The following is a 13,340-nucleotide window of genomic DNA, read 5'->3' on the forward strand; positions in this document are numbered from 1 at the left end:
TGCAAAAGATAAAAAGTAATAAAGCCATTATGCTCTCATATGGTATTTTTTTGCTTAAAACTCTTTGGCCAACACACTGCCCATGAATAGCAAGTAGTAAAGAATGACTCCCACCACTCACAGAAAAGAAAAGTTAAATAAAGAATTTTTTAATTTATTTATTACTATCAATAATTCCATTAAAAACTTTGAATAGTGGTTGGAAACCCCTTTCTTTTTTTCTTTTCCACCAAAATAAAATAAGTCAGAAAGACAAAGAAAAAAATTATTTTAAGATCCCAAGAGAATATAGATATACATATAGACCCATTGAGACCCTTCACAGATAGCTTTTGTTTCTATCAGTTGTGACTTGTCTTTCGAGGTAATTTGCAGGATAGCATTGGTGAAGGAAAAAAACATAATAAGTTGACATGCATTAGAAACAACATTGAAAACTAGCATCTCGAATTTTTAAGGCTCAATTTCAATCTAAATATCGAGTCTCAAAAACTCAAGTTCCACTTGCTGATCTGGGGTTTTTTTGCCACATAGATCTTGAGTCTTATAGACTCGATTTTGAAAAAAGTAAATCCAAGTTCACAAGACTCGATTTCTATAGTGAAACAAATCAAAACAAATCAGATCGGGCAGGAACAGAGGAACAAAGGAATAGAGAACGGAGGAACAGATCAGGAAGGAAGAAGAAGAAGAACAAGAAGAAGAAGAAGAACAAGAAGAAGAAGAAGAGGATGAGGAGAGGAAGAAGAACAGAGGACCAAATAGGGCAGGAAGAAGAAGACTCGAATCTGGAAGGAAGAAGAAAAGAACTGAGGAAGAAGAAGAAATAGACTTGTTCGTGGAATGGAAAGAATGGGAACTCGAGTTTTAAATCCTTGATTTCCAAGTGGATTTTTTTCCGCATCAGACAGTCATCACATGCAATTCAAGTCTTAGAAACTCGAGTTGAACCTCTAAACTCGAATTTTAGGCCTCGCTTGGGAGGAGGGAATGGAATGGAATGGAAATGAATGAAAAGAATCATTTTAGAATATTCTTCCATTCCCTTATTTGGGAGTTTTAATGGAGGGAATAGAAAGTTCATTTTCTTGTTTGGAAGTTTAAGTGGAAGGGAATGGAATGAGTAGAAGGGAACACTCGTTCCTCTCTATTCCCTTAAAACCTCAAATTTTCATTCTCCCCGAAATTTGGAGGAATAAAAGAGAATGAAATTAGATTTAATGATTTTTTTACTAAAACTCCCAAAATACTCTGATATATTCAACTCTTTATTTTAAAGTAGGGGTCTAATAGTAATATTGTCATAAAATGATTCCATTCCATTCCCTCCATGCTGCTCCCAAACAAGATTACTTATATTCCATTCATTTTTATTCATTTTCATTCATTTCCATTCCTTTATTTTAAAACATCCAATCAATGTCTTAATTCCATTCTATTCCATTCTATTCTTTTCCCTTACTTTACATTTCATTCTATTCCATTCTTTTCCGTTCCCTTATGATAATTCCATTCCATTCTCTTTCATTCCCTTATGAACTCCCAAGTGGAGCCTTAGAGTCTAGAGATGCTAGTTTGCTACATACTTTTGCAAACATGACAATTAACTAAAATATTTCAAAAATAATGTTAAAAGCAAAAAAAAAAATCGAGAAAACAGTGAGTGATCATCATGACAAAGAAGGAGGTGCTGATAGGGTGTAACTACCCAGATACGAAGGCAGAGCTGAGAGGGTGTATCAACGATGTGAAGAGGATGTACCAGTGCTTGGTGGACAAGTATGGATACTCAGAGGAAGACATCACTGTTTTGATCGACACAGATGAGTCTTACACTCAGCCGACAAGGAAAAACATCCGCAAGGCTTTGAAGGATCTAGTGTGATTGGCTGAGCCAGGAGATTTGTTGTTTGTGCACTACAGTGGCCACGAGACTCGTCTGCCAGCGGAGACTGGTGAAGATGATGATACAGGATATGATGAGTGCATTGTTCCCTGTGATATGAATCTCATCACTAGTTAATATCTCTTTCTTTCTCATCTTTTTTAATCTTTTTTTTTTTATTGTGTTATGGTTCCTTTTTGATTGTTTACTTTATTGGATTTCTTTTTTCTTTTTCATAATTGTGATGACTATGATTTCAAATCTCTGTCTGATTGTGGAATTCTTGAACATGATCTAGAAATGGTCCTAGGGTATATTCCTAAATGATGCTTAGATTTTCATTGGAAAAAAGACAAAACAAAAAATCTTTCTTGAATTTCTCGAATTTATGGATTGATGTGGATCGTGATTCGTGACCCCTGGTTTTTTGTTATTTGATTCTCAATCTATATGTGCATTACAAATAAAACATCATGATAAAAAACACTAAGAGAAATTTATGGAAGAGGCAATATGATCTGTATTTCCAATGCTTGATGGCAATGTCTCTTGGGGAATTTTTTTTTCCATTTAACCTTATTATTAGAAGAATTTTGCTAGTTGACAAGTTGCGAAAGAAAGTGGAAAACTAGCATCTCGAGTTTTTAAAACTCGAGTTCAATAGCAAATCAAGTTTTAAAAACTCGAGTTTCAAAGTTCTGAGACAACTGACGTGAATAAAAATTCTACGTGGAATCCAAGTGGAACTTGAGTCTCTAAGACTTGAGTTCCAGTGCGTAGCTATGGAATACAATTCCACATAAAATTTGAGTCTCTAAGACTCAAGTTCCAATGCATAGCTATGGAATACAACCCCACAAACGTACCTGACTTTAGAAAGAAGAAGCTCCAATCAAGAACCAACCCACCAATCTCCAGCAAATGTTCAACCCTTCAAAACCCAAAAAGCAACAAGACCCTTTTCAATACAAACCAAGACAACAAAAAGCAAGCAATGCACACAGAGGCATTAGACCAGCTGAGGCAATTTTGGTTGAAAAATCAACAAAAAGTCTCAATCTTATTCATCTCTCTCCCATAGCTTTTTCTTTCAAATCATTCACATCTTTAAGAGTTGTGTGTAATTTGTTCAAATCGTTTGCTCAGTGATAGAGATCGGGAACTGTACCGTAGATCAACGATCGAAATGTGCTTGATGGAGACTAGATTTGTATGCCGTGGGTCTTCTTCTTTGCTGTGGATCTTCTTCTTTCTCTCTCTTTCTTCTTTCTTCTTTTTTTTTTTTTTTTTTTTTTTCCTGGGTTCTTTCTGTCTTTGGGTTCTTTCTTATTTTTTTTTTTTTTTTTTTTTTTTTTTTGGGTTCTTTCTATCTTTGGGTTCTTTCTTCTTTTTCTGGGTTTGTACGTTTTTTGTTCTCTGTTCTCTGTATGAAATCGAGTGTAAAAAACTCAAGATTCATTTTTTTTTTAAACTCAACTGTTAAAAACTCGAGATCTATGTAGCATAAACATGTCCAACTCAACAAAGTCAACAAGTAGGAAGCGAGTGTTTAAGGCTCAAGATTCATATAGATCTCGAGTTTCTAAAACTCGAGATGCTAGTTTGCAATAATCTTTCAAACCCGTTTTAATTTACTATATTCTATCCCTTCATAATGTTAATCTACAAATATCCTCATCTGTTGGGGTGAAATTTTTCCTCAAAAAAGTTTTATTTTTTAATTTTTTATATTGGGAGTGTTTTATTTAGTAACGTGCGTTGGAATTTGGAACCTTGGTTGGAAGAATTCAATTCATCATAATTATTATTAGCTCCTTGACAGCACAAAAGGATCATGGCATTTGAATGGTTAAATCTCATCTTTCCTGGTCAGAAAAAGGGATGCTAGATGCTAACGCTTAGTGGGACTGTGTGTGTAAACAAATGATGATTTCAGGGATTTCGTAGACCAGATCCCAGAAGGTTGCCGGTTGACCATTGTCTCTGATTCATGCCACAGCGGTGGCCTCATTGATGAGGCTAAGGAGCAGATTGGGGAGAGTACAAAGCGTGAAGGAAATGGCTCAGGCTCAAGCTCTGGATTTAGATTTAGAAATTTCCTGAAACAGAGTGTGGAAGATGCATTTGAGTCCCATGGAATCCGCTTCCCACATTGTCGTCATCATGAGGAGGAAGAAGATGTTGACAGAGATATTGCTTATGGGGAGCACGGCTATGTAAATAGTAGGTCTCTGCCGCTCTCAACTCTCATCGAAATACTCAAGCATAAAACCGGTAAAGATGACATTGATGTTGGGAAGCTACGGCCAGCACTTTACAGCATCTGTGGGGAAGATGCAATCCCAAAGGTGAAGAAGTTCATGAAGGTAATCTTTAACAAACTTCAGCATAGGCACGATGAAGGTGAAAGTGGAGAGGGTGGTGGGTTGTTGGGAATGGATAGAAGTCTGGCTCAAGATTTCCTCAAACAAAGCCTGGAGAACCATGAGGGGTATCCAAAGCCAGCCCTGGAGACACAAGTAGGTAGCAAGAAAGAGGCTTATGCTGGATCAATGAAGCGAGCACTTCCCAACAACGGAATTCTGATTAGTGGCTGCCAGACTGCCCAAAACTCAGCTGATGCTACTCCTGTAGGCAGTGCTACCGCAGCATATGGAGCTTTTAGCAATGCAATTCAGACCATCATCGAGGAGATGGGTGGTGAAATCACCAATCAGGAGCTTGTTTTGAGGACTAGACAGCTGCTAAAGAGCCAGGGTTTTAGCCAGGCCTCTATTGCAGTGACCATCATGTTGATGCTCCTTTTGTGTGCTGATCTACAAGTTTATTTGATGAATTCATAGTCGGAATAAATTACAACGTGTTTTGGCCCTTTTGGGTGAGGTGTGTCTGTCTGATGTAAGTGTACTGCTTTGCTTTGGATTTGGTAAATTAATCTATTCAAAAAGGATTTTCTATTTCATCTAATATTTAAATTAAAACAGTATGGTTATTGATACAAAATTAGTTCAAGCAGAACCATGATCAATACAGCCTAGTAACCTATCGTCTTTCACCTTTCGTGAAAATGTTGACAATATACAAAATTATATCACAAAAAAATTGGAGCCAGATTCCAGAAAATCATCGAGGAGACGGGTGGTGAAATCACCAATCAGGAGCTTGTTTTGAGGGCTAGACAGCTGCTAAAGAGCCAGGGTTTTAGCCAGCGACCCGGCCTCTATTGCAGTGACCATCATGTTGATGCTCCTTTTGTGTGCTGATCTACAAGTTTATTTGATGTATTCATAGTGGGAATAAATTACAACGTGTTTTGGCCCTTTTGGTTGAGGTGTGTCTGTTTGATGTAATTGTACTGCTTTGCTTTGGTTTTGGTAAATTAATCTATTCAAAAAGGATTTTTCTATTTCATCTAATATTTAAATTAAAACAGTATGGTTATTGATACAAAATTAGTTCAAGTAGAACTATGATCAATACAGCCTTGTAACCTATCGTCTTTTCACCTTTCGTGACAATGTTGACAATAGACAAAATTATATCACAAAAAAATTGGAGCCAGATTCCAGAATAAAAAAAATCACAATGAATGGGACTGCACAGTGCCTTTGGATGGTGCAGAGTATGCCTTTTTCTTTTTCTTTCCCCTCCTTCCTCTTCTTCAGTGACAACCATGCATGGACTCCTTTAAACATTTTACGTTCCCTGCTTCAAAAATGTTGCATCTTGGCAGGAGTGATAGCGGATACAAACAGCTATCACTCTGAGCAAAAAGCTGTTCATATCAATCGTCAATATCTTGTACCCATGCTAAATCTGCAATGTGCGCAAATAAAAATTATATTGATTTCCCCCATGTGTGAATTCCACAGAAGAAATAAATTTGATCAGGATACATAACATATGTAGTTGGAAGCTTCATTCATGAGCTCTCTAAAGATGTATTTTTGGATCTTTCCCACTGATATCAATAATATAGTGTTGCGGAGAGAGAGAGAGAGAGAGAGAGCAACCTTGAAGCACTGATTCAACCGCTGCATTGGGAACAAGAAGCCCAACTATTCGGTGATTGTCTGCAGTAGTTTCTATACGCACCACACGCAGCCGCTTGTGGCTGAGGCGGGCCTACATAACATTTTAGTATTCATTGATAAGTAATTATTTAAGTAGACAAAATATACGTTAGTCCTCACAATTGAAGGACCAAAGTCAAAATTTATTACTCTCTAGCAAGCCAAAATACAATCTTAATACCTCTACATTTTAACATGATGAACTAAAATATTAGGGTCAGAAAGAAGTATGCTTATTACTAGACAAGACATGTAAACACAGAATTCCCAACCGGCCCCATCTTCGTTGAAGGGTGTGGTCAGCTGAAGCATTTTATGTTCCCAGTTTTGCATTCAAATAAATTGAAGGATTGAAGTCTTGAAGCAATTGGCTTGTTTGTCCCAAAATGTTAGAGAATTTGATTGGTTCCTGTGGGTACCTCGAATGTACGGATCTTCAGGCCAAGGGCTTTTTGCCTTGTAGCCTTGGCAACTTCTTAGGCCGCCCTCGGCATGTTTTGCAACATCCTAGGCATGCATGGCAACGTCCTAAGCATGCTTGGCAACGTCCTCCCTTCAACTAAACCGATGGTACACTACTCTCTTCGCTTCACAACTTATAAGGCAGCAAGTGGGGGGGTTTACCTTCGATATGGGACTCCTAGGACACCGTCCGAGAACGTTGCCAAGCATGCCTAGGACGTTGTCATGCATGCCTCAGAGTAGTCACATATATATAGAGAGAGAGAGAGAGAGAGAGAGAGAGAGAGAGAGAGAGAGAGAGCAACCTTGAAGCACTGATTCAACCGCTGCATTGGGGACAAGAAGCCCAACTATTCGGCGATTGTCTGCAGTAGTTTCTATACGCACCACACGCAGCCGCTTGTGGCTTTGGCGGGCCTACATAACATTTCAGTACTCATAGATAAGTAATTATTTAAGTAGAACAAAATATACATTAGTCCTCACAATTGGAGGACCAAAGCCAAAATTTATTACTCTCTAGCAAGCCAAAATACAGTCTTAATACCTCTAGATTTTAACATGATGAACTAAAATATTAGGGTCAGAAAGAAGTATGCTTATTACTAGACAAGACGTGTAAACACAGAATTCCCAACCCACCCCACCTGAGAAGGCCATGCAAAGACTAATATATAGTCACATTTGTCTCTCCTCATACTAGCATCCAAATCTTACCCTTGAAAATTTTGCTGTTTCTCACCTTCCAAAGACACCAGAGATAACAAACATTTATCCAAATGGGTTGTTAATAGGGATTCAATTTCTTATTGTTGACCAAAACACACACACACACACACAATAAGCAGCAAAGCCAGACTCTAAAATTTTTTTTGGGGGGTGGGGGCGCTTGAAACCCTAAACTACTAAAGTTTTGCAATCAACACTCTTTTTTGAGATTAAGTTTACCCTAAAACCTAAACTACCATGTTTAATTTATTTGAAATTAAACATAAATTTGGACAGTGGGGTAGACATTGCAAAATAATCACAAATAAAGGTGTTTATTGCAAAATTTTGTAATTTAGGATGCACACTGCAAAAGCCCCAAAAAGATTAGGATAGATAGCTGTGATTAACTATTTGATACAGGAGACACAAGAAGATTTTTATTTAGTATTATTTATGTTTGCAAGTCAATTGCATTTTTATATTTTAGGTCCTAGTAGTTTATTAGACAATTAGTATTTGAATTTGGAAGCAGGGCTATTTTTGTAATAAGGAAATTAAGGTTTCCTACGCCAATTAGAACTAGGGTTTAACAATCCTTTATAAGTAACCTATTGTACTCCTTGAGGAGATGGTTGATATTTTGATAAATGAAAAAACAAATGGCTGTTTGGTCTCTTTGGTCTGGTGCTGACACCAATTCCACCCTTGGTGCCTACTCCTAGTGGTTTTCCCACTTGGTGCTAACTCCAAGCTAGGACTCATTGGTCATATTCCTTTATTTTCCTATCTTACAATTTTATTGTTAAATTGTTCTGGTTGCCCTGTGACACTCTTATTCCAAATCAGGACGAAGTACCCAAAAGTAATCTTTGATGGAGCTCAAGCTCCCAAATTCCCTTTTCCAGGAATAAGAACACCTATCAAGCATTCAAAATTACAATACACAGAATCGGAGAAATAAGCATCCAATATCAATATCTTATTTATCCAAGAATCTACTCCTGGACCCCTTGACTGGTGCCTTCTCAATGGCAAGAATCAACTTGAACTGAGAATTGAACATTAATAATTTTCTGTATCAAACATTATTCTAAAAATTATACTTTGTCCTTTACCCCATTACAAACTCGATCACCTTTTGAAATTTGGATAATGACTAAGCAATTAGGCTAAGGGATAAACTACCCCTTTTGATAGGATCAGTTGGACGACATAGCTTTGGGGACAATGAGGAAACAAACTAAAAGAAAACTTAGTAAAATAAAAGTAGCTTGCTTTTGCTGTATCGTATTTTCTGCTGCTTCACTCAAAACCTGAGCAGTGATGTGGAGAAAAGGGAGGTTCAAGGAAGTAGTTCCAATGGGTTAATCTTGGAAAGAACATGTATAAGAGTGTTCAAAACCTCTATTAAGAAGGAAGAAAGAAAGAGAGACTAGGCAATTGAAGTAGAGGACAACCTAGAATCATGGAGATAGTTTGACATTCTAGTGTCTGCATAACACAACTTGTCACATTATTATTATTATTATTTTTTTTAATTTTTAATTTTTGGAACAGTACAAACTTGTTTCACAATTAATATCCAACTTCCAATTCTAAATTTTGTTCACCTTCAGATGCAATGAACTCTGAACTTTAACCTGAACATAAAAATGTTTACCTTCTACTTTATTGGTAAATAAATGCAGAACTGAGTAGGACTCTTTTGAATCTTGAACACAGTTAATACTAAGTTCGAAAACAGGCTTCCTTTTAACAACTATTTGCTTTGCAAATTACAAAACCAGCACAGATATATTAATTGAGAAGCAGGTGAAGCAAGGTTACCTGCTTAGAAAGGGCCTTCTCAATAGTGCCCCAAACAGGAAGGATGATCCCACCCAATACATTTACTTCCTGTATTCTTCTGCCAGTTTGACAGTAGTCACCAAGCTTACAATTGGGGCCATGCATGCACTACAAATAAAGATAAATAAGCTACAACAACCAAAAAAAAAAAACAGAATCGACAGGCATGATTCGTATTAACACATAATCTAACATTGGGATTCTTTTAGTCTTGTACAACACTTTTTTGTTAAAAATTTTGTTACTGCTAAAATAAAAAATTTGTACCATGTGGTGTGTAAACTAGATAACGTTGAAAAAATAATGAGTTTGCAGTGTCAAACATTTATGAGTCTCCACCTGTTTAGTCGGAACAACTAAATGTTAATCTTCATAGTCCAGCAAGACTTTTTAGGAAATATTAGGTCGAAAGAAATTATGAGCCACATTGTTTCAGCATATGCATCTAGTTGAAGGTGGCTTGAACAGCATTGTTACAGAATAGCGAGTAAGCAATTCATGCCTTTAATCACAAATATAATAGCAATTTTCAATATCAAGTCATGTACACCTAATTAGCCAATTATTCATATGAAACTGATCATTAATGTTGTTCTATGCAGACATCACTCAACTATATATACAAAAATAACTTCATCAACAGTCTCTACCTGTTTAGATGATACTTCATATTCATCTTCCCAACCACTACGAGCTTTCTCTAAAGATGATAATTTTCTGTACTTGTTTTTAAGCTCTGACAGGGTCATTTCCCTGGAGAACATAAAAATAAGGTGGTTAGAAATTAGAGGTTAAAGTGCAATGCTTAATAAAGTCAGGTAACTACCAAGAAAAAGACAATATAGTTATGATCTTTTATTATATAAATCTATTAANTACACCAACCATTAATTTAGGGTATCAGGTTTAAAAATTAAAAATCTACAGTACAGATTCTTGCACTAGTACAGGATAGATGACAGTTTAATTAATTCTAAAGACTCATAAAATTTTAAGAGAGAAATTCAAGTAGTTAAGGAGGTAATACAAGGAATCCTTTGCACTTACTACTCAGGGTTCTTATTTATTTATATAGGCTAAAATTTAAGCTACACCTAATGTAATTATGTTAGTTCCACACCACTTAATAACTTTTTATTGGATGAGTTTTTGAACGTCCAACATTGCATTATAGTATCTCCTTACACCCTCCACATAATTTAAAAAATATCAAGATGATTAAAAATCAATATATATTAAATCTTAAAAATTTGTTAAGATTTCAAGTTTTTCATATTTTAGAATTGCACATAAAACATAGTTTTTTTTTTCTTTACAAGTAATAGTGCTTCATTGAAAATAAGAATAAACAAAAAGGAGAACCCGAAGTAACCAGGCAGTGTACTTTGGATACTACATATAAAATATGTTTGATCTTTTATTATATAAATCTATTAATTATGAAAATAAAAAATCTATACCTTATTGACTCCCCAACAGCAGGACGGACTATCTTATACATTCCAGAAGCAGAACTGAAACACAATTCAGAGCAAAACAATGAAAAGAGCAAGTCAAGCAGGTGGCTTAACTGATTTGAATTATATATATGCTATTGTGTACGTCGGTGTGCATTAGTAATGCAGGCGCACATAAATATGACAACTGAGGTTTTTTTTTTTTTTATAAGATTTAGTAAAGAATAAACTATATGGGATGGTTTCAAAATAAAAAGGAAATAAGTTCCAATAGTAAAGTGAAAAAATCACACTAGGTAACTTAACCACAAAAAAATATAGTCAACAGATATAGACCTTGGGATGGTTTAACGTAAAAAGTAAAATCAAGCCCGCAATTTCAACATGTCAAAGAGAAGCAATAGGTTTTGATATAAGAACATCAAATTACATTCATATTGTTCAACTAACTCAAGATAACTTCCCTTAATGCGAGAAGCATGTCTGGACTTTGAAGTTTCTAGCCACTTGTATTCTAGCAATTAGTAACCAAAGTAGATATTTACTTAATGGTACTGTGCAAGATGAATAACAAGCAATTTGAAGGGGAAAAAATGATAACATTAGCTAATCCCATATAATACCAATATACAGTCCAGTCTAGTTAAAATGTAATACACCCTCTGTCCCCTATTTTTGTCCACTTTTAATACACACACACACATAGAGACACACACTTAAATAAAATAAATGGCGGGGTATTGGAAAAAAAGTAATTAATGACAGTTGACTTTTAAAACTGAAGTATTTTAGGACAACCAAGAATAGAAGACTGGACAAAAAAAAATAGGATAGGGAGAAATATTTACCTAAATTAAGGACTAAATAATACACATAAGGAACAATTTTATTCAACATTAGTTCCTCTCATCCGAACGCTGCCAAAGATCTAGTACCTCTAATCTAAAATTCAATATGTATGACTTTGGTTGACTTTGAAACTGCCACCCATAATATGAGCATAGTGGTGCAACATTCCTTGCATTTTTAAGCACAAGATATCCAAATTCTTATTGTATCAATTTAGGGCCAGTTTGGTAGAAGGTTTTTAATACACATTATTTTGCTTTTGAAACCTGAGAATGCTGGGTCCCACTTATGAATCTAGTGTTTGGTAGGTGTTTTGAGGATACAGTTTTAATAAAATAGTTTCCAAAATACAGTGTTCAAAACATCTATTCTAAAAACAGCCCTTGGGGGGTTTTCAGTACTCTGAAAATTGCTTTCAATGGCATTATTGTAAATATTTTGGCCTCAAACAAAATATTTTTTGCTTTCAGTTCTTTAAAAAAAATTCTCAAAAAATGCAGCCAAAACACACATAATGCAAAAATTTGTTCCCTGGAAACTGATTTCTAACCCAATTTTTTGAAAAACATATTCACATTGCTTTGAAAACAAAAACAAGAATCCTCACACCAAACATGCCCTTAGCATTTTAGAAATAGTATCATTCTTATGAAGACAAGCCAACAAGTCAGAAAGTTGAAACCCCCCAAAAAATAATATATATATAAAGAAGACATGAAAACGATAAGTTGTTCTAGATTCCTTCTTTGATTTATTTATGTAAATGTATATTTTTTATAAGTAATAAATTTTTTATTAAAAATCAAAAAGTAGACCATGTACACAGGAAATTTATATTTATATTTATATAAGTGCATGATTGCATGGATATAAGATTCAACAAGAAAAAGCATGGATATAAGAAAATCCAAATATAATACCTTTCAAATGCCAAAATGAAGTGACGTCTCCCCAACCACTCCCTTCTAGATTCATAGAACCCATCATTTGCTGAACTAAGCCCATCTTTTTGCTTCTCGTCAAGCATGGTACTTGCAGACTGACACAGGAAAATTGAATTAGACATGTTTAGTTACTTTCCAAAATCAAAAACCAACTCAACTTAACATTTGGAATGGAAAACACACCTCCCACGTGACTCCACGATCAAGAGTGAAAGTAAACAGCACTGTTGATGCCCCAGACATTTGATCCTCGTGAACAGTCTGAACAAAAAAAGAAATTAGTAAGACAAAATTTGAAAACCTGGTGAGAGATTCAGAAGAAGAATTAACCTTGGGAGTTCCTTGCAATTCAATGACATTAGCTTTGATATCAACAATCCCTGCGTCAAGATTCCCTTCAATTCGTGCATTCTGAATAAGGAGATCCAAGATGCTGATGAATAACTCAAACAGCCTGTGTTTCGATGGATGTGTTAAGATAACAAGCACAATTCTTACTGCAGTGACCATATCACTTTATTATCAACAACCCACAGACCTGTTTTGAATATCAGGGGGCAAGCCTAAAATCCGATTAAGGAAACGTCCAACGTCATGCATGTCTGAGTCAACAATACGGCCAGACAACTTTCCAGAATCTTTTCCATTAGCTGTGCCAAATTTTAAGACTCAATCATATATATAAAACCAAGTAAAAGTGATAGTTACAAGAATGTGAACAAGTAGATGGTTTTATTCCACTCAGTTGTAAGTAGATGGTTTTAGTATTAAAAATTACCAAGAACTGTGTCCCTAACTATTCCAACAGACACAAGAGCAGCTTTAGCCTTCACAATGAAATCTTGGATTGTCTCTAGTTTTTCCGATGAACATCCAGGAGGTACAACTGGCAGAGAATCCTGAAAAGTATGAGTTTGTTAGTTCCCACAGTATACCGCTTATTTTTTTCCACTGGTTTTAGCACAAAGAGAGCAAGAGAGATATTATTGTCAGGAAAATGCTATAAAATAAAATAAGAACCTGCTCCATTATTCCTTTATACATCACTACAAGGGCCCTCTTTCCATAAGCACTATCATAATTATAAGCATTCAAATGTGGCCCTGCCCTG

The 13,340-nt window shown here is 35.5% G+C and overlaps 1 protein-coding gene and 1 pseudogene across 3 annotated transcripts in view; one reads left to right on the plus strand and one right to left on the minus strand.

The window, feature by feature from the left end:
* The window catches only part of LOC112013726 (protein FORGETTER 1), a 61,497-nt gene that overhangs the window by 27,001 nt on the left and 21,156 nt on the right, over positions 1-13,340 (minus strand). The window contains exons 22-32 of one of the 3 annotated variants that reach the window (XM_065780389.1): positions 13,250-13,337; positions 13,008-13,128; positions 12,768-12,879; positions 12,560-12,683; positions 12,413-12,490; positions 12,206-12,324; positions 10,440-10,493; positions 9,630-9,732; positions 8,959-9,087; positions 6,726-6,837; positions 5,304-5,701 (exon numbers count right to left, since the gene is read on the minus strand). In XM_065780389.1, coding sequence (XP_065636461.1) covers positions 5,670-5,701; positions 6,726-6,837; positions 8,959-9,087; positions 9,630-9,732; positions 10,440-10,493; positions 12,206-12,324; positions 12,413-12,490; positions 12,560-12,683; positions 12,768-12,879; positions 13,008-13,128; positions 13,250-13,337 — 1,072 coding nt within the window. In that variant the 3' untranslated portion in view covers positions 5,304-5,669. Of the gene's footprint in view, positions 1-5,303; positions 5,702-6,725; positions 6,838-8,958; positions 9,088-9,629; positions 9,733-10,439; positions 10,494-12,205; positions 12,325-12,412; positions 12,491-12,559; positions 12,684-12,767; positions 12,880-13,007; positions 13,129-13,249; positions 13,338-13,340 lie in introns of those variants that run through there. The other 2 variants (XM_065780390.1, XM_065780391.1) reach the window with 2 other exon arrangements.
* On the plus strand, positions 1,660-5,296 carry LOC112013740 (metacaspase-4-like; annotated as a pseudogene).

The sequence above is a fragment of the Quercus suber genome, unplaced genomic scaffold (assembly GCF_002906115.3).
Source record: "Quercus suber isolate HL8 unplaced genomic scaffold, Cork oak 2.0 scaffold_234, whole genome shotgun sequence".
Taxonomy (NCBI): Eukaryota; Viridiplantae; Streptophyta; class Magnoliopsida; order Fagales; family Fagaceae; genus Quercus; species Quercus suber.